Source organism: Copadichromis virginalis, linkage group LG10 (genome assembly GCF_057382275.1).
Source record: "Copadichromis virginalis isolate Kocher_CV1m ecotype Utaka linkage group LG10, C_Virginalis_male_GT1.1, whole genome shotgun sequence".
Lineage (NCBI taxonomy): Eukaryota > Metazoa > Chordata > Actinopteri > Cichliformes > Cichlidae > Copadichromis > Copadichromis virginalis.
Window position 1 is genome coordinate 22,578,738 of NC_140627.1, and position 27,704 is coordinate 22,606,441.

The following is a 27,704-nucleotide window of genomic DNA, read 5'->3' on the forward strand; positions in this document are numbered from 1 at the left end:
AGAAAGGAGACTGTCTTGTGTTAAGATTGTTAAAGTTTGATAAAGCTGGTGTGAGCTTGATTTTATGCAATTGACATGAGGCCAGAAATACACAGGGAATTCTTGTTTTCCAAATTACTGGTGAGTCTGGGAGATATGGTACAGAATATGTAGGCTATCGATTGCATTTATTAGATTACAAAAAAAGAAGCCTGACCCAGTTTGTTATCCTATTATGTAGCAAACTCTTGCTGATAATCTGTCCTGGGAAAGGTTGACACAGTACTTTCAGCAAACATCTGATAAATTCTGGTGTATTTGGGTTCACTTTGGGATATCCTTGAAAGACCTGCATGTCATCACTTCCTGTTATATCACTAAGCAAACTGGGCAGCTGGTGCACAGTATATGGCTACATATCAGATATTAGACTTACGGTTATTTTGCAGGATACCAGGGTGTGTGATTTTTTGGAAAATAACAGTAAGTATACTTCACCTACACTGAAATCTGTCAGGTAGTTTTAAAGGAAATTTAAAGCATGTTTCATGATTTTATCACAACACGTGTCTAGTAAATTCGACACTACAGCCAAGACACGACTTACCTCAGCGTTACAAAAAACAGGACCCAACACCATGTCGTATCTGTTTTTTCTTCATATTTAAATGTGAAAAGTGATGTCGTTGGTGTTGAGAGTTAATTTTCTTTCAGTTCACAATATTTTTTATTTTGTCAGCCACTATAACAAAAAAAGTGAGTCAAATTATGACTGAAACTAAATTTAGCAAAAACTAAATCATACAGCTAGATGGGTAAACAAATGAACAAATTACTGTTTTATACAGTTTCAGTTATTGTACTACCCCTAGTTAGCATCTACGTCCTGATAACCCTACGTCGCTAGCTAAAAAAGTGTAATCTCTGACTGGTTGGTATGAGGTTCCTGGCGTTGTTAGCTGAAATTGGTTGCAAGGATGTGCTAGTTTTGGCCACTAGCAGATTGTCTGTGGTTTGTGGTGAGGACAGAATTGTCTGCAAACACTTGCCAACTACTCACCAAGCAGTAGTGAAACTGTAAAAAGTGCAAAGCAAAACAGAAAAGGATACTATTCATCTTGAAATTAAAATCTATTAGTTGCAGCGGTAAGGCCTAATTTTTACTTTAAAAGTAGGCATTCTTTGTTTCTGGTTTCCATCTCAGTTTCACATTCGGGAGGTATTTGGCGTATATCACCATCCTAGTATTATTAAACAAGGGCAGGTTTGCTCTGGGTAAGAAGCTAAGAACATTGCATGCAACATGTCTGTGAATCCTAAGGTACCTGCTGACTCAAGAATATCCAGGTTTGTAGCCAAAGTGTGACCATAAATCACCCCAAACAAAGTTATTAGAGGGACTAGAAACCAACATTTGTACCCCATAAACCATAGACATGTAAGCAGTGTTGGGGAGTAACAGAATACATGTACTGTCGTTATGTATTTAAAATACAAAATATGAGTAACTATATTCCGTTACAGTTACCATTACCGTATTTAGAATACAGTTACTTTTTTGAAATAAAGGGTCTTTTCCTGTTTTATATGTTAAGCTGTCCCCTCTCTATTTTTGGTAACAAAACACGCATTAAGAGGCTCTAATGCACGTGTCTTAATCTCGCGGCCAATGTCAGCCCTACTTGCTACTACTTTTATATGATCTAACCAGGATGGGTTGCTTCTCTTTATGGGAAAGAATAGCTGCCTGTGCAAATACTAATCCTGTCTGAACAGGACTGAGAGAGTGCAAGAGAGAAAGGTTCTGTAACACTCCAGAGCATATCAACATTAATCAAGGGAATACTTTAAATATATCTCGTGCTTAACCATATAAGTGCAATTCAGCTTCATAGGAAAAGTAATAGATATGAAAATGTGTTACACAAACACAGTGAATCCAGTCATGGTGTTGCATCAGAAAATGCTGGTGTCACATTCACTTGTCCTGCTGTTTCCTCTCGACCTCAGCAAAACACACACGCTCACAAACCCTCCCACTCTGAAAACCAAACACATACAAATACATACTGTCGCGCACATATTCAACTGTTAAACCAGATGGAAACACACGGGGTAACATATATACACTCTTATAGCATGTGAGTGTTTATCCAAATGTGGAACGCACACATACCTGGAGCATGTTTATATGAAAGTATAGAGTTCGTGTAATAGATAAGGGATAGTAGAGTCAACAGTACTGTAGATAACCTGCTGATAGAGTGTTCCCTGGCTTCCGCTGCCCTTTGTTTACCTAATGGTCAAGTGGCTCTATGTGTGTGTGTGTGTGTGTGTGTGTGTGTGTGTGTGTGTGTGTGTGTGTGTGTGTGCGTTATGTGTTATGTGGGTGGATTCCAGCTTTCATTGTGCCACAAACAGACCATATATTTTTTTAAGTTAATGTTTTTCCATTAATATACTATAGGAGAAAACACTTTCTTTTGTAAATTACATTGACATATGACTGATTTATTTTGCCAAATGCAAATATCCTATCCAAGATTAATATCCTAGCTGACTATTTAGCAGCAGTAAGAAGTGCAGCAAAGTTTTGCATTGCATGTTAGTGTTACGGATGTGGTGGACGAGCAGGAGCTCATGCCTCACCTAATCTGACTGTGTGAAAACAGGAACAGCTTGAGCAGAGAGAGACAGAGTTGGAAAGACAGGCAGTTGTCATTTTTTCCCCTTTACAGTCTCCCATTGAACAAACAGCAGAGGAGGCATGCATCAGCAGAGGAAATTGGGAATGTGAAACATGCCAGATTAGAGAAGAAATCTGAGGGCCTGCAGACAAGCTCAATGGTTTCAACCATGGGAAAAAAACACGCACTCAGGCACAAACCCATACACACAAAACTCACACATGTGCACACGCACGCACGCACGCACACACACACACACACACACACATAACCGCAAAACCCATTCAGATTTTGAGCCACCTGCTGCATTCCTGAGCCAATAAGTCAGCTACTTAAGGAGCCAGCTTATAACCATCCCAGTCAGTCAAAGAGTCACGCATTAAACTAACTATCCATTCCCTCAGTTAACCAGCAAGACAACAGCTCATATTTACTCATTTAATAATCTGCAAACAAGTATTCACAAGAAGCTTGAAGCAAAGTTTAAAAAAAAAAAACTACAGAGCAACACAAACAACTTGGTTGCTGCCTGATTGTTTGATTTACAGGATACACAGAACTTCATTAGGTTTGATCAGACCCTCCCTGTGTTCGGTTAGTGTAGTTATAATACTGCAGATGTGAACTGAACATTGGTCAGTTTGTTAGGTGGCCAGCCAGCCACCCACACATCCAGCAAGTCAGCCAGCGAGCCAGCCTGCCAGGCCAAGAGCAGAGGAAGCAGTCATTATCGAGGAAGCTAGGGCGTCTTAAAGCCATTATAAGCCCCTCAGAGAGAGCCAGTCAGAGGCAACACAGCTGACTGGAGTGCTTCAAAGCAGGAAGGAGCCCAGCCACCATCACTACCACCACCTCCAGCTGTCTGCATGTTCAATGGGAAGTGAGGAGTTTATAGGGTAAGATGGGGTTATAGGGCAGGGAGGATGACAAAAGATACAAAATACTTAGTAGCAGCTAAATCTGATTAAAAACAGAGTTTTGAGAATAAGCATTTCAGATGTGCAGGTGGTGTGAACTGAGTTAAACATGCACTGGTGTCGTAAAGGAAAACTGCAAAACAAAAAGTCGGGCGGATATAAAACGAGGTGAGGTTCAATTTTCAGTCACAAGAGATTGCCTCCTTTTAATTTGGTTCATGTTAGTTAAGTTTCAGTGGTTTTGGTTTGTGCACGCTTAGCTTCTGTTGCTTTTGCTGCAGTGAGTCCCCCTGAGAAACACTTAGTATTTAGAAAAGCAAGTAAAATTTTGGGGTCAGGTTTACACCGATGATTGTAACAAAGTGGTTTCAGACCAAATTATTCTACAGAAACTGTTTTGTTTGTTTGCTAGTTTGCTTTGTGGGAACAGTGTTCTTTGATCGGAAATAGACACTGTCAGCCATGACATACCTATACCTAAATAATCTAAAAGTACTCTCCACTTAAAAACATTTAATTCCTGAAGAATCAGGTCTTATCCCTCTATTTTTAATCAGTTTATACCCAGAGGATAGCTACCAGCTTTATGCACTCATATATGTACAGCTAAGCCCTCAGGCACACAAGCCTAGAAACCAGTTGGCAACCCACTGGCAACTGCCACTCGCAAGGGAAAAATGTGTTTTCTCCAACCAGCTGGTGTAAGGTTGCTGCCTGTTGCTGGTTGAAATCAGTTGCACATACATTCTCCATCAAGAACCTCCTTGTGATCACCCATTGTTTGTATAAAAGATGCCAAGCTTTTTCGAAAACACATGCTAACTGCAACCAAGAAATAGTAAAACTTGAAAAAATACATACTGGAAATGGAGACCTTCTGCCTTCAAAGCGCCGGTACCTTACTGCTGACACCAACTGATTTAAAAAATTGAACTTTTAATTTGAAGGCACATGATCTCCGTTTCTGGTTTGCGCTGCTCTCTTCACAGTTTCGCTAACACTTAACAAATAGCGAGTGTGCAGAGGATTCAGTGTTATCCATACAAACTACAGGCAACTACAGCAATAGCAAGGAGTTTTTATAGTGCAGCACCATATACCACTTTGCAACCATTTCAACCAGCAACAGCAAGCAGCTTCCCATGAGTACTTGCCAACTGGTTGCAGAATACCTATTTTTCCCTAGTGACTGGTGGTTACCAGGGGCTTGCTGACTTTGTCTCTAGCCTTGCTCTCTAGCCAATCAACTTCACAGCCACTGCCAGTAGCCACTCATAACATCCCATCCACTCGTTATTCCCTGGCCTGTTGCTTTTTTGTTTGTTCGTTTGTTTGGCAATGGGATCCTGTAAACCCTTATCTGTGTACTGTAGAAGTAAAAGCTCAACTAGGAGCAAGCTATAGCTAATTAAATAGCTAATCGCTAAATTAGCAACGCTAATACTAACAGCAAAAAGGGTTGACTCAATCTCTGAAGGCAGGGTTGTTGTTGTGGGATAAGCAGAAGGAGAAGATGTGATGGGGATGAGTTAGAAGTTTAGAAAGTTGGCAGTTACAGATGGAGAAGTTTAGAAATTGTTTTCTATCTTCACCACCATACCTTCTACAAGATTTGAAAGGTACTTCTGTCGTATTATAAAATACATGAAAATTTCAAAATACCTTTGGGTATTTTTTAAAGAAATAAAAGAGAGGCTTACATTAAACCTCTTAAGTGCACTTAACTTTCCTGTTGTGTCTTTTTTTCCTTCCAAATAATCTAATAAGAATCTATCTCCTCTGTCTTTGTTTTGTTGCTTGTCTGATTAATCCATCTGTCCTTCTCACCCTCCTCCCATCTCCCCCTTACGTTTCCTGCATCACCCCTTCCTTTACACTTTACCAGCCGCTTCTCACCACCTCCTCTTCTCTCCAGCACCTGTAACCCCTGCGGAGGGGAAGTTCCGGAGAAGAGGAAACCCCCGGGGCAACCAGGCACCTCACAAATGGTTAGCAAATTACACCTTCATTACCTCTATTCTCCTCTTCCTCGCTTCCTCTGGTCATTGCTTCACAATGACTTGCTGTTCCTGTGACCCTTCACATCTGTCAGCAGCTGACCTGTCAGCTCATAAAAGTAGCACCTACTTAGGAAAAGTAAGGAAATAAACGTTACTATTTTTCATATAAACTGAAGCAAAACGGTAGGTGAAACATGCTCGTCTCTACTGTTAATACTACAAAATGTTAATGGAGTACACCTTTTTTCCCCAGGGGACAACATATTTTTTTGGTTTTAGTAGCTAAATTGTGGTACAATTACGTACACAGGTGCAAAGCCGTAAAAACACCAGGAGAAGTTGCTGCTTGGGGTCAATCACAATGAGATCTCGTCAGTTTATGTTATTAAAAACAGAAATGCATCTTTAAAACCATATCAGACACGTGAAATTCAATTTTTTTTTTGGACCATGTTTGATGTAGTTTCCTTTTAATCATTAAATGCAAAAAAATTTAATGAAAGCAGAATAATCTTTCCATCCATCTGATACAAAGGATTAAAGCTGAAATTGCTTTCATGTTGAAACTTATTTAGTTTTGTTTTTTAACGGCACAGCATCATGCCCAGTAATAAATACCGCACTCAGGGACACAAAGCTAATTCTGTTGAGTATTCTTACAGACGTTTTAAGTAATAAATCACAGTCGTTAATAAGTCAGGTTTGGTGACTATTTCAACAACAGTCTACAAATACAGAGATGAGCTCATAAAAAACAAAGATTATCTTTAAGTGCTTTGTTTTGGTTCACTCTTAGTCACACCAGCTCCATTCCCAGCAAGATCTTCACACGTTGTGTCTCTTGGACTGGAAAGTGAATTTGTCAAAACTTCTCAGGAGGTAAAATAATAAAAACCGTCTGATAGAAAGCTCAAGGGAACTATAAAGTGGAGCACTAATCATGAATGAATTACTTCCTCATGATTTATGACACGAGATCATCCTGAGAAGTGTGTTTTTTATTTAGGTGTTGCTTTTCAAATGGAGTTTCTAAATCATTGCACAAGTTATGAAGACAGACCCGGTGTGATGTAATCTTCTGCATAGCTGGGGGATTTTTAAAATAACAGCAAGCGTATATTGGTAAATCGCTGTGTTGAGGTTTAGTTCCTGGATTTGTGTCCTTGAGCAGCTGACTAAAATATCAGGTTAGCAAAACGTGTGTATGTATGTGTGTTCACTGATCAGATTTGCGTAGTTTGCGTCATCTTTGCCATGAGCACACTTGAAATAAATACAGGTCTGAGCTGTTCCTAACAGGTCTCTTAAAAGGAGTTAAATCAAACTGGGGCTGCATGTAGGTGTTACCCATTACTGTGCAGGCAATATGATCACTTTAGAGGAACCTTGCATAATTTAAATCACTTTCCAGGTGTTTTATTTTGAAAAATGTATGTCCTGTTTTTTTCACGGAGCTCTTCCTCTGACAATAAAATAAGCTTTTGGCTGCAAAATCATCTCAAAGGGGTTATTTCTTTTATCTGTCTGCTTCTTTATCCATACTTGTCATCATTTGGGTTTCTCATCTCTTTGTGTCCTGCTGATTTTAAGGAAGAAGGTTTAAATTTTTAACTTTTCTATTTTTTCCATTACTCTATGACTGAATGGCTACATGACATGCTGTTTATGTTCTGCAAACAAACTAATGAGATCCGCATTTCTCAGAGATTTTGGTCCATATTGACACGATAGCGTCATGCAGTTCTTGCAGATTTGTCAGCTGCACACTCATGAGCATGTCAGTTTTGACCAATCTGGTTAAAGCGAGACCACTGCACAGCTCAATAGCTGAGCTTGATGCACAAAATGACAATGAGTAACCCACCAAACGTCATTATGAAGACGATGTTGTGTCCCTTTTCTGACAGCAAAAAACATTTCACGATTAAGAGGTGGATGACTTTTTCCACCTCAACAGCAGTCCAGGGAAACCTTTTCTTTCAAGCTGGATGTTATTGGACGAGAGAGGCATACAACATCTATAGAATTACCGGATACGTGTTTTTTGTGGTGGTGGTGGTGGCGATGATTTTTTTTTAGATATAAAAATCAAGGTTATCTGTTAGATTCATAGGATAAGACGTAGGGTTAAAAAGAATACGGTGAGTTTTCGTGAAGGACATTCATCAGATGGCAGATTATCTTTAACAGCCGTACCACATCAAACTGCAGAGATTGCTGGAAAGTATGTGGTATTCCGTAAAGTCTTGTGTATATTTTATGTAGTGAGTAAACAAGGGGGGATTTGGGGCACAGCCAAAGCCAGTTAAACAGCAAACTGCGCCAGCAGTGGTTGCTACTAGCAACAAATCATTGAACTGAAACTAACTGCTGGTGGTAAAACAGTGGCTGAAAACTAGCCACGCCTACCACCTGAACAAAAAAAACCAGCAGCATCTCCTGGACAGTTTGCTGCTGCCGCGACATGTTCAGGTATGGGAAACTTATGTGATTAACACAGTTTGAGCATGCTGTGTTTTCCACATCAGCTCATTCCCATTCTTTATTAAAGCTGAATGTGGTTCACACTGAGAAAAATATTTATATATCACTGCAGACGTGGTTTTATGTTTGCACAGGTGAGCAAATGTATTCATTCTTGAAGCCTTATGCACCACAAATGTATTTAACCATGAATTCATACCAAAATTAATGTTTAGTTTCCCGACTGGAAAAAGTTCAGTGGGTTGTGACAAGTTTTGGCTGCACAGTATGCATTTATGAAACGCTGACCCACCATCAGAGCCAATGCATTTGTGAGGTACGGATCGCCTTCGTTACCTGTGTCAAAGCAGAATGAGATGTGCAGTTCTTATAAAAATGTGCAAATTGACAAAAGTGAAAATGCAGTATTGAAGAAGCTGTGGATCCAGCTGAGAGGCAGAGGGAGAGCCCACAGCAGTCCAGAAGTTCTACAGTCCTACTGCAGTGGAGTGACAATGAGAAAAGTGAGAGTATGAGTCATACACAAACCCCTCCCTCTCTCCTTCACCCCCCCTCCCGGCCCATCCTACCCCCACCCCTGCCCATGTAGCCGGGTTACGTCGATCCTGACTCATTCATTCACAGCCGAGTCTCAAGCCTGCCTTTGTTATACAGATGAAATTGTGCTACTTAAGAGACCATCCCAGCTCTCATTATAGTGCTGTGACATACTTTATCGCACTGGCTGCTGGAGCCCCATTCATAAAAATGCTCCAGTCTCTGAGTATGTGCCGAGGAAGGCTCATGCACACACACGCGCGCGCGCCCATGCACACATCTTCAATCCCACATTTGGATGCCTTGTACATCTGAATGAGTTGAGAATGATTGTTAGGGTTTGGCGTTTAATCCCTGCTGGGGCCACCCACACTCAGAGTGTGCAGCCATAGTTCTGTAACAGATTTGGGATGATGTCCTTTGAGGGTGCTCCAGCTATCTGCTATCATAGGTGGCTCTCAATTTATGAAGTTTCACCTCTAACTGGTTACATTCCCTTTATTTTTTATTTTTTGTCTCTCCTCCTCTTCCTCCTCACTCAGTGAAACAGCATCTACCTACATGTGGTTAGCTCATCTCCTTTTCTTCCTCTCCTTCTCTCTCTGGTTAGCTCATCTCATCTCTAGGCAGTCAGCGTTGCAGGCAGCTAATTATAGGCCACACTGTGGAGCGCAGGGCCGGATGTGACAGCATGCTGTGTATGTGTCTATACGTGTGCGCACTGTATGTCTCCTTATCTGTGTTAAATGCAGACATATATGTCGCTGCTGCTCTCTGTATGTCTTTCTGCATACGTGTGGAAGTTTTTCATGTGTTGTGTTGTTCTTGAACGTTTCACTTTATGAGGAACTGCTGGCGTTTTTGACACTCAAAGTGGATATTTTGCTGGTCCTCACTTCTGAAGGTTTGGGAATGTATTGTTGGCGGTACTCACATGAATAATAATACAAAAGTGTGTGTCTGTGTGTGTGCAAGTGTGTGGACGAGCCACCAGCAGGATATCCAATCCCCGCCTCTCCCACACTGTACTGCAGCTCTGACTCATACAAGGTGGAGGCTGAGACAGCCAGGGTCTGATGGCTGGCAATGAGCATGTGCACACACACAGGCACACATACATGCGTACAAACTCCTACATATGTAGCCTATATGGCAAAGTAAGCAGGTATGGATTTATAATCCCTTCTTTTGGGGGAAGGCTTTAGTCATGTGCAAGGGAACAGACTGTATTTTACTGAAATGTAGTCTCAAAATTTTTAGCATTTGTGTGTAGCTGATTTAGCTTCTTATAAGATTTTTCTGTTTGTCTGCATTTGTAGGAAATTACAGAAGACAAAGACCTGCTGTTTACAATGTTGCCCCCAGAGGCTACAGCTGGTTTTACACTTTACACGTACGCGTCCACGACAAACATCCATGGACCCAGGCAGTCGGGTCTCCAGCAGTTTGAGCTTCAAGTCCATTAAAAGTAAGTATTTTATTAGATAAACTGTTTCATCTGGGAAAATTTGGTGCAGCTACTTTTATCCAACATTAAACTGATTTTTTGGGATCTGTTTATGGTAGCAGTGGATTTACTATTAAAGTAATCTGATTCTGGTGATTTAGCTCACTGTGTTCCTCACATCTGAACTGTCAGCAGATTACCATGTGGTAAGTTATCACTTTTTTTTTTTTTAACTTTTTCCTCTTGATAGGGCTAGGTGACATGTGGAAGTTGTCACAGTGTAAAGTTCGATAACAAATACAGGTTTTTAGCCTTCAGCTGTGAAAGGGCGATGGGGTACTGTGGACACCCAAGTTTGTGAATATGATAACTCGAGAATGAGGCATTGTAGGATTTTCAAAATAATACCATAGGTGCATGTACAAAAAACCTTGGACGACGATCTCAGTGGCCTCGGCCTCGAGGTCAGAGGTCAAGTTTTCAATAATCTTGTGAATGCATAACTCAAGAATGAGGTGACGTAGGATTTTGAAACTGATACCATAGGTGCATCTACTTAAAATCTTGGACAAGCTCTAATCCCAGCGACCTCAAAGGTCAAGAAGTCACCTAAGAGTTTCACATTTATAGAGGTAGCATTGTTTCTAATCTTTATCTAGAACTGCTACATACACTTTAAATTGTGTGATGCATTGCTGTGTGTACAAATTCTGATTCACTGGTGCACTTTAGAAAAGCCGGCAGATATAAGAAGTTTCCAAGTCAGACAGAGTTCTCAGAAAACATACATGTATTTCTCAGTGAATTGAGCTGCATCCATTTGTGTCTTACGCACATAGGGTACGGCTAGACAGACAATAGTGACGGCTTCGCACGTAAAGGATGAGATCAGCAGTCGATATGTATCAGACGCCATGGGAACTCTCTCTCCTCCCTCTCTTCCTTATCACTCTTTCTTTCCTCTTCTCCTGCTCTGGTCTGCCTCACAGCTTCCTGTGTCACCCCTCCCCCCACCTCGTTAAAAGGAGAGCGAGAGAGAGACCTGTTCATTCATGCATTCAGTCAGTCAGCTGAGCAAGGAGTGAGGGAGGAGAGAAAGAGAGAGAGAGAAAATGAGAGCGGGGATAGAGGAGGAGAGGCGAGGAAGGCTTCCTCCCAGCGATGAATAGGTCACCTGTATTACATCACTGATGGGGGATGGAGCAGTGGAAAAGAAAAAAACTAAAGGTAGGACAAAAAAAGACCAGACCCCTCCTTTCCTGCTCTCTTTTCCTCATCCTCTTCATCTCTGTCTCCTCCTCCCTCTGCCCTTCTCTCTCTCGCGCTCTCTCTCTCCCTCGCCATCCCCAACCCCCTTCCCCCCCATCCTGACAGTATGAGTCACAGACAGACTAGTTCCCTTGATGCACTGCGGAAACGTAATATGACGTAGCCTCCACCTCTCCCTATCTCGCCACACACATCCCTCCATCGCTCTCATTCATTCGTCCGCCGCTCCCTCCCATTCATCCATCCTACCGTCAGAGCACAGCAAGCCTCCATTCACAAAAAGCCCTGCAAGCCGAGGAAGAGACGGCAGGTGGACTTACGACGCCAGGACACACAAACTGTCATGCAGTACGATGACATACATTTCATTAAAACACTGTAACAGTAGCAGATTTTTTTTTTTTAATTGAATAGTATAGATTCATATCACGTGATTCAGGGCATCTATTTGAAATTCATCGCCACAGAGAGCAGGCAAGAAAAAAAAAGTCTTGCCAGATGTAATGACTGTTTTTAGCTCAGATGTGAGCTCGTTTCACAATTACTTTTTAGAGCATGTTGTGGAAGATTTACTGTTGCCATGGTTACAGCATGTGCTGTCAAATATGAGTGAGACTGCCAAGAGCAGTGATTTGTTACAGTAATTAGGCTGTTGTCAGAAAGTGTGTTTGAGGTGTCCCATTGTGAAGGAAAAAAATTGACTTGCAGCGTAAAACTGTGGCTGAGGAGAGAAATTAGATGCTGTGTTAAGCACATTCTCCAGTTCAGCAACTACAATTTAAAAAATGGGAATAAAATATAACAGAAACTATATGGCACCTCACATCTTAAGGATAGATGTAGCAATCTACCGCCTTGTCGAGCATCCATATGTAGTTTGAGACGACAGGCGGAGCAGATACATACAGTAGTTTGAAGACAAAGAAGTCAGGTGACTTCACGCTCTCGTCTCTGACGTCACTGAATCGCTTCGTCTCTGCGGGTCTGATTTGGCCGCGTGTTATTAACCCACGGCATTCACAGGCACGACACAACGCAGACAACACAGCAAGTTCGCCCTTTGTGACGGAAAATTTAGAAACATCTGGAGAACGTAAACTGTCAGCAGTCTGTGGAAGAAACCAGGGTCGGTTATTCCACCAGAGGAGGAGATGTGATGACAATACATTATTGTTAACAACTGAAAGAAATCTGAATATGATACTTTTATGGACAAATGGCTGAGATTGGGTGGGTTAGACACATAGACAGCACTTTTTTAGTGTACTGGCCTTTTTTATATACAGGCACATTGTATTCATTACTGATTGAGTGACAGGAGAACAATGGTGCATTTCCTGTAAAACGTATAACCAATCAATATATAAGAGTCACAGTCACAGCAGCCATGAAAAATGCCTAGGTAGTGTTGAAACATGAGCTTCATTTTACCACTGTACTCATATCAATGTGGAAAAGAGGCAACATATTCTGGCTCCCACCTAAGATAACTTAAATGATAAAGAATTCTCAGTTAAGAGACTACTCTTAATCTTAATGTGTACTTTTAACCCAGAGAGACATTTCTCCAAAACTGAACAAGCTTTCAAACAAGCTGATGATTACTTGAGGGGGGGGAGTGGCATTTCAAGCGCGTTCGCATGGGCGTCCGAAGCAGAGCATATTTCCCCGAACATAATCAGAGGGTCATTTTATTCCATTACAGTATAAATGTTAAAATGGATGACGTCACTCAAGCAACAAACATGAGGAGTCAGCCGTCAAGAGACGAACGCTTCAGCGACTTTAGGAGGATTTTATGAATGAACGGGTAACATTTGGGTCTATCCTGCTGGCTGGCTGAGGAGCCGAGCGGAGAAAATCTCGACGTACAGTATGATTCACCACAACAAAGTGTTTGGGAGGGGGTGATGATGTCATCGGTGGCGGTGGTGGGGAGTCATCTGTGAGTCAGAGAGGAAAAAGAAGAGGAGGAGATGGAGGAGGAAGAGGATAAGGAAGAGAGGTGAGTAAAAAAAAAAAACACATGGAGAGGTGGGGTACCTGCTGTGCGTGACCCATGGTAACAAGCGATGCTGGCCTGTGGATGACTCACCTCAGCTTTATCAACCTTGCACGCTCACATCACGCAGGGATGCTCACGCCATCCGCCATGATACACATGGACGGAATAATAAATCATACACACTATCATAGCCTCCTTTGATGCATTCAAAGCATCCCCGTTTAACATAAATGCACCTCCCTCACACACACACACGCCACATAAAGTGCAGGGAGAGGAGGGGAGGGTCAGGATGACTCACACTTCAATGATAACACTCCTCCCCCCATGGCCCAGTCGCTCTCTCTCTCTCACACACACACACAGACATGAGGAAGACGAAGAAGAGGAAGAAGAAGGACATATCATTTGGATGCAACCCACATCCTCCCCACATCCTGGGAACCTCCCATCTGAAACTCAGACTGACAGCAGGAGGCTCCGGCTGAGTGCAGTTTGTCTAAGGTGATGGGGAATCTCTGGCAGGATATTGTGGCTTTAAATAAATGAGGATGTTAAAAGTTTGTAGCAGCGTGTCAGTTTGTTGTGATCAAATCAATGCAGGAGCCATCAACTTATCTTAATCGTGTTTTCTCCTGGTGTCTCGTCTGCTAAAGATAATATATCAAATTTACCCATTCCAGTTAACAGAAGAGAGCATATTTGTCCAGGTAGTGTAAAGCTGTTGGGCCTATCAGTGAGCTTTTCGTTGGCCTTCCAACCTCTAAGTGCACATCAGCGTTTGTATTTTTGTCTGCACTAAGTTAAATCTGCCTACTGTTTACCACTGCATTGTGTCATGCTGTTTTGCTGTGGACTGTGTGTGATTTATCGGTTTTGGTTTTATTTGTTTGCTATTTTGTTTTGTTTTTTTCATTCTGTGCCCACACTGCAAATGAATTTGCATTTGCGGCAATGTAATGAATCAGTCGGTTAATTAATTTATCCAATTTGTGTGGAAAAGCAATTCCATATGACCCAGGGGTACAATTTCCTCCCATGTTTTTGACAGTAACACAAATGTTCTCATTATTCATTGATTGTATCATTTAAACTGGTGTTTCCGATTTTAGTGGGGGAATTTATTATTTTACCTTTATGTGGTAGTAATAGATTTGCACTTTGGCAACAGCTGTTGCAGTTTTAGTAGAGTGGTTGAAAGTGCCCTGCTCTAGGGCCCAAAGGTAGGATGAGAGTAAAAAAAAACCTAAAACTTTAATGTCTTCAACTTTATTTTGGTATAATAAAGGAAAACTGTAGGAAGCATTGGGCTGGCTTTGTCCAAGGTGTTATACACTCACCAGCCACTTTTTTAAGTACGCCTGTTCAACTGCTTTTTAATGCAAACGCCTAATCGGCCAATCACATGACTGGAGCTCAGTGCACTTGTAGATCATGTAGACCTGGTCAAGACAACTGAAGGATTCACAGAGTCCAAAAAAGAGAAAGTATCCTATAAGCACCAGGTCCCAAAACAAAAATGGTTTGTTGATGCCACAGGTGAGGGTAGAACGACCAATCTTTGCAACCAGTGTTGACCAAAATCTCTGAGGAATGCTTCCGGCACCTTGTTGAATCTATAGGATGAAGAATTAAGGCCATTTAGAAAGAAAAACACGGTTCTACCTACTACTAGTAAAGTGTCCAGTTAGTGTAAATTGATTTGTTCAAGCTCCTCATCATGTAAATGAAAACTTTTTTTTTTAAAAAGAAGAAAAAAATCAACCTTACAGAAACCAGATAAGTAAAGCATGTCCTTTTGGAAAGATGGCTCACTCCCACACACTCTCTGTAAATCATAAAGACTCCTCTTATCTTTTGATAGCTAAAACATGCAAGCAGCACAGCCACTTGGCTAGCACACATAATTCCCATCCATTACTCCAAGAAATACTTCCGTCTCTGTAAATCGACGGCAGCTGACAAGACACAGACAGGTTTTGGCACAATAGAGTTATTTTATGAATGACATCTGGATAACAAGAACACCTGCACTGGGTGACCCTGCTGGAGCAGAGGAGGAATGACATTACAGAGTGTTTTGAGTAGACTGAGTCACAATGTGGACGATAGGGAAGTCTTGCTGTTTGTGTGCTTTTGGGGATTTGCAGCTAAAACACTGTCAACAGTTAAACTATCTGCACCTGGCAAAGGGAAGTTTGTTTATCCAAGGTCATTTGGTGACGTGGGGATTCAGCGGACCAGTGCTGAAGGTCTGGTTTATGACCTTTGCCCTTTTGTCCACCCCTCCCCCCTTCCTTTTTTCCTCCTTAGAAAGAAACACAATATCTTGAATTACTTAAGTACTATGTTTTGTAAAGCTGATACAGTTTAAAGTTCTCATTTTCAGCACAGAGCCACAGAACGTCTGTATTTTCAGAGCGCCAGCTGTTTCTATTTAACAATGTGTACACTGCAAAAGAAAAAAAATGACTTCAGGAAATAAGATTTCCAAAAAGAACCAGTGGTGCGTCAAGACAGAGGTAAACAGCAGGGTAAATCAGATTTCAGAGGGAAGATAAACTTTTGCTGAAAAATGTCGACACCATTTAGCAGTAGGTGGTACACTTGTGTCAAATTCAAAACTTGGTGTCATTAAATCTGAAATTGTTTAACAATTACTCCTCAAAAATGGCATGAGGCAAAGCGCCCCCCGAAGGCCGTTAACTAAACTTCCATGTTCTACTCCTGGTGGCATATATTATTTGCATGCTGTAAAATAAAAAATAAAAGAAGATAAAGTGATATTTTCCTTTTGAGAGCTGTGAAAAGGATCTGAATGGAGCCAGTGTTGAGTCAGCTGAGACCCACTGGAGGCCAGTCAATATCCAGCCGTTGGGTGGGGTCGGGTTGGGGGGCGGCCTGAGAGATAATGTGACACTGTGCGACATTTACGGTTTCCAGTAAAAGCCAACGTCTGTTTCAGTTGATGTGACAAGTCTTCCAGGTGGGGTGACCTTCACTTCCTGTTCAGTTGCAAGGGAAAACACTGCTGACATGTATAATTAGCCACCGCCAGTAAATCATCTTGTTTCTTGTGCACACATGTCTCGTATGCTAAATTTAGCACAGCTAAAAGTACACCTCGTGTCAGTAACTAAACTTTGTGGCAAGCACGGTTTTCCTCTCTATGTGGCTGGATAAAAAGGTGTGAACTCCACAATAATGACTGGATTAAAAAAAAGTATCCAATGTAATTTAGTTTCAATATTTGTATCCAATAACAGCACAGACTCGTGTAAAAAAAGACACTGTACAGTTCTGTGAAAACTAATTCCACCCATGACTCAGCAGCTTGTAGAACCACTTTTAGCAGCAACAACTTGAAATAACTGTTTTCTGTCTGACTTTATCAGTTTCTCACATTGTCTGTCAGTGTTATTTGCGGCGTTGGTTCAGTTCATTGAGGTTCTCTCTTAAGGTTAAGGTCTTGACTTTGACTGGGCTATTGCAACGCCTTGATTTTTTCTTTTTCAGTCCTTCTGTTGTAGATTTGTTACTGTGCTTTGGACATTTGTCCTGTTGCATGATTTAGCTGACAGACGGATGGCCTTACATTTGACTAGAAAACTTTGGTATACAAAGGAGTTCATGGTGGACTCAGTGACTGCAAGATGACCAGGCCATGTTGCTCCAAAACAAGCCAAAATCATCACCGCTCCTCCACCATGCTGACATGCTGTGTTTGGCTTTCACAAAATGTGGCATTCATGATCAAATGTCTACACGTTGGTCTTATCAGTCCAAAGCACATTGTTCCAGATGTTTTGTGGTTCACTCTGATACAACTTTGCACCTAAGCTGTGCTGCCATTTTTTGAGAGAAGAGGCTTTCACTGCCAGCCGTTCCAAACAGACTGTGCTTGTTTGGATGTTTTCTTAATTGTACTGTAATGAACTTTTTCATCTCTAACTAAATTACCAGTGTGCACCCAGTGTCACAGTACTAGTAAAACAATGTATTTCTGTCATCCACACACAGGTAAACAGTTTCCAATAAGGAGTGTGATCACATGTGCAGCACATATAGGTAAAACCATTCGAAAATTGAACATAAAAGTGCAATTCACCGGCTTGATAGCGACTATTCAGTAGCAGCCCACTTTAATTATATGAAATATGATATAGCATCCTTTGACTTTGTGGTATTAAACACGGTTCAGCACCACCTAGAGGAGACCATGATTTATTATTGAAGAAAAGAAAGGCTTTCTAGATGTTTACTCTAGTGACAAAGTCTGCAGACTTTGTCACCCACAGGATTAAATGAACTTCTGAATGTAATGTTGCAGTTTCTCATATGATCCTATTTTGTAGGGATTATTGTACAAGACTAATAGATTTTGATGTCGTTTGCATTCTTATAGTATTGCACATGATCGACTGGATGAAAGAAAGCATTTCGCAATAGTAATAACTAATTTTTCGATGATGTTTTTAGAATGTTAAATGGACATTTTCCTTGGATCTGGATGTTACTGATAAATGTTACAAATGGGTGTCTGCTTTTCTTCTGGCTTTTAGAGAATCAATCACAAAAACTACTGTTGTTTTTGAGTCCAGTTTGTGTCTAGTCACTATTTCCTAATTGGTGGATTGCATTCTGCCTTTGTGAGTGGTAGTATATATTACTGTGTGTGATTGTGTGAACATTGTTTTACTGTACCTAACAAAGGTAGCTTGGACTGAAACATATTTCATTAAAAATAATGGCAAAACAGTGTAAGGTCATAATCTATATACATGTACATTTTCTTTTGTAATATTTCTTTCCTCCTGGCCACGTGTCATTGATTCAGGTGTGCAGAACGTATTAACTGGAGTTTTTCCTTCCCACTGTCGCCAAGTGCTTGCTTAAAGGAGGTTGTTTGATCAAGCCCTCTCTGTATTACTTTAACTTACAGTATAAAGCACCTTGAAGTGACTGTTGTTGTGATTAGTTTTTATATTTTAAAAAAAATGTAATTATACAAGCATTGCATAGTTTGACCCTAATGCACATCCAGCATTTGCTGGATGTGCACACTGAATGCACCAGACAAGCAAAATAGTTCAAACTTCTGCTTTCTACATTGGTGCTCAGACTTGCTGATGATCACGTAATCAAGTGCATTTTATTACCAACGCCTGGCTGCTACTTTCCCTCTTAACTCCTACGGAAGCTTTAAGCGTGTGTGTAGTTTTTCACAGAACTGCACTGTCTTGTAAAAAGACTTCTCTAATTCCACACTGAAAACACAAAATGTCCTAAAATTTTTAAGTAGCTGGCTCAATACAGTGAAAACAAAGTGCAGCAGTGAACCAAAGAATAAATAAAAATCACTTCCACATTAATGAAAAAAAAAAAAGTTTATTTCATTGTTACATCAAAGAAAAACTCTCGTTAATGAATATATTTCTCACTCCTAAGAGTAGAATTTGAAAATCACATCTGGCAATACATTTTCTCTCTCTCTCTGGACACCAACTGGGTGCCAGTGACTAAGACAGGGCATTGGCGTCATTTATTTGAACCGAAGTGTCCAATTGCACATCTAAATCCAGTGTCAGACTAGCAACATGTCCTTAAGCGAAGCAGTGATCCCTCAAGTTTGGTCATCCCTGCATATAGGGGTGATCAGGCCGATATACGTATAAAGCAAATGGGGAAACAACATTCCTAATTATAGTGAGGACATGGAGTGTTTATAAATACATGAGGAAAAATGCTCTGAAGTAAGCCTGGCACCTGATCTTCTATGGATATACACAAATATTCTTCCATATTTTCAGCCTCGAACCCACAGAAAGCTAATAATTGTCCCTTTACAGCCCTATATTACCTGAACTGTGTACCATTTGACAAAGAGCAAAACGCATTGGTCAAAAAGGTTAAAAGCATTAAATTGGTACTTGAAATATATTATTTTACATTACACAAATCAACCCATAACCCCAGAATTATCCATTGACCCCTGGGATGAGAAACACCTTTATCTATACAAATGACTTCATTAGAAGTCAATTGTGCCCCACTCCCCCACCAAAAAGAGAAGAACAAAAAGCAAGACTGCCCCCTGGTGGTTAAAGAGGGACCCAAGCATGCTGCAGATACCAATAGATGGTAAAATTGTAAATAAGGCATCATTTATACATTTACTACACACTTCATAATTGTAAAATAGCACTTGACAGTTCACCACTAACAGCTGAAGGGTTTTACAGATTTCTCAGCAGTCAAAGATTTACACCAAGAGGGAACAACAGACGTGGTATTGTCCAAATCATGTTAGGCCGAGGGAGGAAAAACACATATTTTCTCCCTATCTGATTGAATAACGCTTAACAGTGTGTCTCACTGTAGAAACAAGAAACAAAAGAATGAAGGGGTTTAGTAGATGAAGAGGACCCGGGTGCGGGGCAGGGTGGCGAAAGTGTCCGCCATCTTGCGGATTCTGGCATAGTTGATGAATCCTCGGAGGAAGAGCAAGAGGCCTGAAGAGGGGAAGAAATAGGCATGAGACTAGTCCAATAAACAACAATGCTACATCTCCATGTGACGACTTTCACTGCCCCTAGGTGCGGCTGCTCTTACTAGTAAAACAAAGACAAAGGGGTTTTCTTTGTATTACTGTAGGATCTTTATCTTACAACATAAATTGCCTTTAGTGACTATTGCGGTTTGGTGCTATATAAATAAGTGAATTGAAGTGATAGCAAACCAATTCCAATGAAGCTCGGGATGATTTGCAAATCTCATAAACCTACATTTTATTCCCAAGAGAATAAAGAAAACATTTAAACAGAGATTTTATTGGTTCAGGAGAAATAGTGGCTAATTTGGGATTTATTGTCTCCAGTAATTTGGGACGAAGATAACAAAAGGCTGGAAAAGTAAGTGGTACAAAAAAGAAACAACAGGTGGAAGATTTTACAGCTAATTAGGCTAGCTGTTGACGGACCAGTAAAATATTGGCAGCCGCCATTGACACCCCTCAGCCTCCTAGCGCGCCTTGTTATGAACTTTTCACATTTACAAACAACAATATACCATCAGCCTTTTATAAAAACTAATTAATTAAAAATGATTGCATATTTAAACAGCATTTGAGCGAGGCAGAGTTCCTCACTTGTAAAGATGGGCAGAACGGTACATAATATCATCAAAAGATTTGCAGAGAAATCTCTGTGTGTAAGGGACGAGGTTGAAAATCACAACTGGATGTATGAGATCGTGCTGCTCTGGATTAAAAACAGGAATGAGCGAAATCACTACATAGACTCATAAACAATCACGAGAAATCGCCGTCTGTGAAAACAGTTCAGAGCCGTCCATAAATGAAGGATAAGGATCTATCATGCAAAGAAGGAGCCACATGTGAATGTGATCCACAAATATCTTCATCCAGCCAAAGCTCATTTATAATGGACTGAGGAAAAGTGGAAAACTGCTCTGCGGTCAGAGGAAATGAAATTTGAAATTCCTTTAGGAAATGTCTTCTGGACTAAAGAGGACAAAGATGATCCAGCTGCCATCAAATTCAAAATTTCCATTTATTTATATTTTTTAAATGGCCCCCAACTTTTGGTGGGGGGGAAGTGATGTATACATATCAGAGTAATAAATAAAACATCAGAATAATAAAAATTAAGGAAAAATAAAAAACTTTTACATTTTTGTGCCAACCTGCTTCTATATTTGCTTTACAATGAAAGATATCACATGATTCATATTCATAGTTTCCCTCTCTCTCATCCTGTGAACAACTTGTGAAGTTACGTACTTGTCATTTCATTTCTGTAATTTTTTTAAGAGGTAGTTTTATCAAATGTTATTTTTTTCCCTTACACTCTGAAACACCCCAGACCTTCCAGTTTTACTCCCATCTTTAATTTCACTGTTGTTATTGTTTTCTATGGTATCAAGGGAGTCTGATAAAAAGAAAACCTTATCCTTAAAAACACATTTTCTTTTTGTGTTGTTTGTCTTGCCTGCTAACAGTGTTTGTGTTTATTTACAGAGGGGTGAAAGAGACTTAAATGTAAATTCTTTGACTCTAACATGCCTATGCAATTTACCTATTTCTTTACTGAAAATAAATTGGTAAATATAGATAAAGTGTTATTTATTGAATTTGATATCTAAACTTCCACCTTTTATAGGTAATGGTAACTATCCTGTTCAAGACAAAGCGTGCAATTCATTTAAATTCAGAGGTTCACTACTTACCCAACACCAGGAACACCCACCACAGCCAGTACTGTCCATCGAAATAATTTGAGAAGTATGCGGAGAACTAAAAACCCAATGAAACAACACAAACACGGGTTAGAATAAATTTGGCCCAGCTTTCACTCAAATGAGTCCTTCATTTTAAAAGCGAATTAAGGAAGCAGCACAGTTCTCAAACGGATCTTTGAGGAAACAGTTTGGTGCCAACAAGCCAGCCACTACAGAGACGGCATTAAAATACCACAGTGGTGTTTGGGGCTTTTGATTTGCTTGTGCGTACACCAAACCACAATTTATGTGTTTGTATGTGTGCTGCGTAATGTCTGCGTCTCGTACTCTGACTATGAGGATCCATTTGACGAGGGAAAGGCCAAAGCCTGAGATGGCCCCGTAGCGTCCGGCAGCAGAGGTGGTCAGACAGAAAGACAGGAAGAAACCAATCCAGTTGAACAGGAATGCCACTGAAAGGGCGAGAGAGAAGGTGGAAAAAGTCAGTCATCTCTGCACAAATCCAAGGAAGAGAGGAGCTGATGAATACAGAACATGTTTACGATTGGGAAACTAACTGAAGAAAGTGAGCATGAAGATGCCGTCGTTTCCTATTCTCAGCTGATCTGCATCTTCAAAGTCATCTCTGGTAACAAAGTCTTCATCCTGTGATGGAGTGAGTAACAGAAGAGCACAAAAACAGTGAGGCGTTTAATCAGCGAGAAAATGTCATCACAGCAACACACGACAGCAGCAGAGCTTCCCGGGCTTTCATTTAATCATTTCAAATTTTGACAATTTAAATTCAAACACATCACACTGCTATATTTTAATTTCTACAGTTAGAATGTAGACAAAGCCAATTGTGATTGAGCCTGGGTGAGCATCTCTTGGTAGAAACCAAGTCATCCTAACAAACAGAATGAACAAAACATGAACAACCAACACACTAATGGAAACTTTCACAAGACAGCAAGCCGACTTAATTACTATCACCGTGACTTTACCTAAAAGTCTGGCATGTGTCCGATTCAATGCAGGCCACCAGCAGAACTAGGTCTTGCATAACTTTCAGCTAACACTCTAAAGTCTACATACACAAACACACAGGAAGGTCTGGGGTTGAGGGTTTTAATACAAACACACTCTAACTACACAACCAGGACCAAACGCACTCCTTCTCATCGTACACTCTTCTTCGAGTTACCTCCAGTGAACTGCGAATTACATCGTCAAAAGTCTCCAGGCGGTCCCTGTGCTGAGGCTGCTGCTGAGCGCAAGGCAATGTGTGGCAGAGAAACACAACAGCAGCAATCAAACAGGGCAGCCCCACATGCAGTAAGATGCAGTGCATCACAGTGACCACTAGAGGTCATACATGAGCCACCATTTCACGGCTAAAAACATGCTCTTAGTTTTCGCGTGTGTGTGTGTGCGCGTGTGTGTGTGTGAGAGAGAGAGAGGTGTGATATGAATTCCTTGTAATAAACCAGCACCTGACTGTTTAAACTACTGAATCTTTTTAAAACTCCCTTTATTGCCGTACTGTGGAGGATGAAGAGTGATCTCCCCTTTTTTTAAAACTATATAAGACACCCCATACATAATGTTAACGATAAGATCCTCTTAGCCACTTTATTAGGTGCATCTGTTCAATTCCTTATTCATTTAAATATTAGCCGATCACAGCAACTTTATGCATTGAGGCATGTAGACATGGTCAAAGACAACCTGCTGCCGTGCAAACATCAGCACCAGAATGATAAAGAAAGGTGATTTAAGTGACTCTGCATGACTGTTGGTGTCAGGGATAATTTAAGTATTTCAGAAAATGCTAACCTGAGAATGACCAGACTGCTTCGAGCTCATAGTAAGGCAAGAGTGACTCCACAGTTACTGTGTTACTGTAACCACTCATTACAGATGCAGGAGAGCAAGATATTGAACCTTGAAGCAGATGGGCTGCAGTAGCAGAAGATCACATAGTGTGTCACTGCTGTCAGATAAGAACAGGAAACCAAGGCTAGAGTTAACACAGGCTCACCAAAATTACACAACAGAAGACTGGCTGCCTGGTCTGATGAGTCTTGCTCTCTCCTGCAGTATTCAGACGGTAGGGTCAGAATTTGGTGTAAAAGGCATGAAAGAACAAATCCATCCTGCCTTGTATCAACAGTTTGTTTAAATGCCACAAAGTACTGTTGTTGACCGTTTCAATCCCTGTATATACTGCACTTCCATCCCTTTAAAACCTGACAGCTGCTTCTAGCTGAATAATGTGCTGTGTCATAAACCCCGAATCATCAAGTTTATTGAACATCATGATGAGTTCACTGTACTCAAAGGACCTCCAGAATCACCAGATCACAATCCAATAGAGAACCTTTTGAATGTGGTGAAACAAGCAAGAGATTCGTCTTGTGGATGTTGAGCTGACAAATCTATATGGACCAAATAAGGACCGAAGACTCTGATGAATGATTCCATGAGCTTGTTAAATCTATGCCACAAATTACTAAGACAGTCCTGGAGGCCAACGGGGGCCCAAGCCAGTAGTAAAAGAAAAAAAAAAAAAAGTGCACCTAATAAAGTGGCCAGTGAGTATATTATCACATCTTTTAGTCTGTCTTCCTAACATTTTTAAAGTTTACACTGCTACTACACATCTCCATCACTAAGTAAAAAGTGATGTAAGGCACTGGGACTGATATAACAGCAGTACAAACACCAACCAGAAACATCGATTTATGTGGCTAGCTCTAGCTATGTCACACGTTAGTTACTGGTACAAAAATATAATCCAAACTTTGCATCATTACAGACTGTCCTAAGCTTGTCACACAGTAGAAAGGCTGCACCTATATTTACTCTGGTTTTGAGTAAACAATACGAACAACCAAGTGCACAAAGAGGAGATCAGAAAAGGCTGTGAGCACTACACTGCGGCTAGCTGAGGGCACTGAGTGCAAAGATATCAGCAAATGTCCTTTGATATGAACAAGAAGAAATGTTTTTCTTCATTTTTGAATCTGCATTTGTTCAATCCGGTAACAAAGACGAGCAGAAAAGATACAGTCGCATACATGAAGAAGACTAAAAAAAAATTCCACAGCTGAGCGATAAGACTTCGTGCCTTGCAGACAACACAGGAAGTGTTCAAGCACAAGCATCAGTGTACGAGTGTATATGTGTGAGAGAGCGTATGTACTGAATGTGACCGCAGGCAGAAAAAAAAAAAGTGAGACACTCACTCTTCCGGGTACCAGGGGAACATTAGTCTCAGCCTTGGTTCTTTCTGCTTCATCATAGGAAGGCAGCGTAGTTGCTACATTGTATGACGGAGGCTTGGGGAAAATCCCATCTTCCTTGCAGTCAAAGAACGCTAGCGAAGAAATAAAGCACAGTTTCAAACACACGCACACACAAAACTGAAAAAAAAAAAGTATTATTTAATTCTAAACAGGTCCAATCCTTTTGTTGACAAAGACAAAACTAAAGCTAACACTGAACACGTGTTCTCAAACATTCACATAAACCTTTAAGGGGGTTAGTCTGCAAGTGGTGGCTAAATGGAAACAGTGAAAGAGGAAATTTCCTGTATTTTTTCCCATGTGTCTTCTGGAGGATTCTAATATATCCACACAGTTTGCCCAATAACACATCAATTCTTTCTCAGCTACATGTTGCATTTAGCTCACTACTTTTCCAACAAAATGTACACTGCAGTTATTAATACATGACTTTTACTCAGGCACTCCTGTGTGGACCAAAATGCCACCACTACAGATGACCTCAGCTCCAAGGAAACATCATTTTTACCAGAATTGTCCGCTGTGACGCTGCTGTACGGCGGAGGAGCATCAGCCGCTACCTCTGGGCTCTCTTCTGAGTCCTCCTCATTGGTAAGCTGTGAGAGGAAGATAAATTAAGTTCACAGTTAAAGCTGTGAGGCATATATGCGTAAACCCTCCATATGCATATTTGCCTATCAAGTGGCCAAAAATAACTTCACGCTCGCCTAAGGCAGATTATGAGCCAGGAAAAAGCCTGCTAGTTTTAATGTTGAAACCTTTCTAAAGAAGTGAAACAAGACAGTTTAAGACAACTAAAGGTGTGAAGTCTGCTGTCAAGATGCACAGACAAGTCCTAGGACTGATCAGTTCTGCCCTTCAAGTCAAATAGCTTTTTAACAGCAGATTAAATATTGCATATTAAAAAAAAAATCCCACAACTAGTCAACTAAATTAAATAAAATCTAAACATGTCATAAGAAACTATACAGATGTCACTTCTTCATTGTTTAAGATTTTACAATATTAAGTATTAAGCAGACTTTTGATATTATTGAGAAATTCAGCCCAAATGAACTTTTAAACGCACTGGCCCCCATACAGATTTTTTTTAACTTCCATATTTGTCCCAGTAACAAGAAAAGACAGATTTCTGTTAAGTCCCATAACAAAGGTTTGGATATAAAACTGAAGACCAGTCAAGTGCACAGGCATTCCCCCAGTGTCCTATTCTGAGCCAGGGAAGAAGCCTGCATGTTTGAAAGTTGTGGCACAACACTGGACATCCTGACCTACTTAAAAGGAACTTAAAACTCAGCATTGATATAATCATCAGAAAAACAGAACTGGGAAAAAGAAAGAAAAAAAAGATGTTGAGTGATGTGTTTCTTATTTCTCCTTTTTTTTTGTTATTAGCAAGGAAACTGTTAGCAGGTAAGTCTGTGAAACCAGACCAACACAGTTATGACTTAGAAACAGTGAGACTTTATTTGCTCCTATTTCCCCAAAATAAGAGTTTAAAACTAAGACTGATTGTTCAATTGCCATAACTCAGTTTCCAGGAACACTAGGACTGCAGGAGTATTAATCATACATTATGTAGCTTAGACATTAAAGTGTAACTGTTAATTTATTGTCATGTGCACATTTGCTAAAATTCTCTTTGGCGCAATCCCAGTCTTATTTTTGTTTTCTTTAACTTCACTACAGGCCTATGGTACTTTTGACAGTTTTCTTTTTACTGTAGATTATAATATTTATATTTTTATTCTTTACACTGGCAGCTGTAACACAGTAATTTCCTTTTTTGAGATGCTTAAAGTATCTATCTATATAAATATGACTATAAATATAGTTCCCTTTACTGTCAATAGATCTTGAGTATTTTTCCCCCATAGTGAGAAATTCATAGACTCAAATTAGCCTCTATGCACCTGATCATTAGTTATTATATCAAACACCAACATGAACATGCATCTAATACGGCCTGTGTGCTCTAATAACAACAGTAAACACACCCATTGGTGCAGCTCAGGTGATAGCCACAGTTTAAATGCTCTCATATTTTTCAAAAGGTGATCGAGATATTGTTCAACGGTTGACCTTATTTACCAAACAATACTCAGTAGCTGGCAAGCTTTCGCGGTAGACTGTAATTCAATATGAAAAAGACGCCCACATATTATCACAGAACAAAAGAAAAACCCGGTTCAAAATTCACGTAACGCGTAATTAAAACCTTTAGCGTCTCGTTAGCGCGTTAGCTTCCCGTTAACACACCTAACCCTTTATACGATTAAAATAAGAACCCCCACAATTTAATCGGCTTAAATCCATCGACGACATCCATCTTTATTCGACGGGAAATTGTTGTCTTGTTTTCAAACACGAAGCGACACGCCTGGGCGACTTTATCTTCGAAGTTAACAGTTCGATGCTAACAGCATTTAGACGACGGTACCTACGACTGAAGCTTTAACGTCTTTTAGCTTGACTTTAAGCCTTCTCTTACCTGCTGATATCTGGGGCTCGATTCGGCCATTCCCGCTTGAACGGCTATCAATCAACGACAGAAAGGTATGCCAGCAAGACACCCAACGAGTAAGAAATTATATAACAGTACAAACGGTAAACTCTGTCCTCGCCACAATGGAAAGACTCCTCGTTCGGCTGTGCCTGTATGCTGTGAAGTTAAACTAGCGACCGACAAAATACAAAAGGTTTCCTGTTAGCATTTCAAAATAAAATCCATTGTGATGCCTAATTCGCAATACTTTGGGTTTTTAATAGTAATTAAAAATATGTTGTCATTGCAGTTTTACAACTTTGTATTCGTTCGCGTATTTTCAAT

The 27,704-nt window shown here is 40.4% G+C and overlaps 1 protein-coding gene and 1 long non-coding RNA gene across 5 annotated transcripts; one reads left to right on the forward strand and one right to left on the reverse strand.

The window, feature by feature from the left end:
• The first annotated feature begins 369 nt into the window (after nt 1-369).
• LOC146700474 (uncharacterized) lies at nt 370-18,741 on the forward strand. Of its 3 annotated transcripts, XR_014922573.1 has the most exons (4): nt 370-462; nt 5,499-5,571; nt 9,924-10,072; nt 10,213-18,741. It is a non-coding gene; the product is annotated as an uncharacterized LOC146700474 (long non-coding RNA). The 3 variants fall into 3 exon arrangements; XR_014922572.1 differs by having other exon boundaries at nt 5,469-5,571; nt 9,924-18,741; XR_014922571.1 differs by having other exon boundaries at nt 9,924-18,741.
• On the reverse strand, nt 18,698-27,558 carry ndfip1l (Nedd4 family interacting protein 1, like). 2 transcript variants are annotated; one of them, XM_085470696.1, is made up of 8 exons: nt 27,366-27,558; nt 25,383-25,470; nt 24,815-24,945; nt 22,771-22,830; nt 22,142-22,229; nt 21,912-22,036; nt 21,573-21,639; nt 18,698-19,837 (listed from the first exon to the last, which is right to left on the reverse strand). In XM_085470696.1, exons 1-8 carry the CDS (start codon nt 27,393-27,395, stop codon nt 19,734-19,736), a joined length of 693 nt encoding a protein of 230 aa, XP_085326822.1. In that variant the 5' UTR covers nt 27,396-27,558; the 3' UTR covers nt 18,698-19,733. The 2 variants fall into 2 exon arrangements, with proteins under 2 accessions (XP_085326822.1, XP_085326823.1); XM_085470697.1 differs by lacking the exon at nt 22,771-22,830 and having other exon boundaries at nt 27,366-27,557.
• Between the last annotated feature and the right edge of the window lie 146 nt (nt 27,559-27,704).

Coding starts and splice junctions, on each gene's coding strand:
- ndfip1l (XM_085470696.1), bottom strand. CDS start 27,395: ATGGCCGAATCGAGCCCCAGATATCAGCAG. Junction 25,471..27,365: donor CGAGCCCCAGATATCAGCAG/GTAAGAGAAGGC, acceptor TTCCTCTCACAG/CTTACCAATGAGGAGGACTC. Junction 24,946..25,382: donor CGTCACAGCGGACAATTCTG/GTAAAAATGATG, acceptor TTTCTTCGCTAG/CGTTCTTTGACTGCAAGGAA.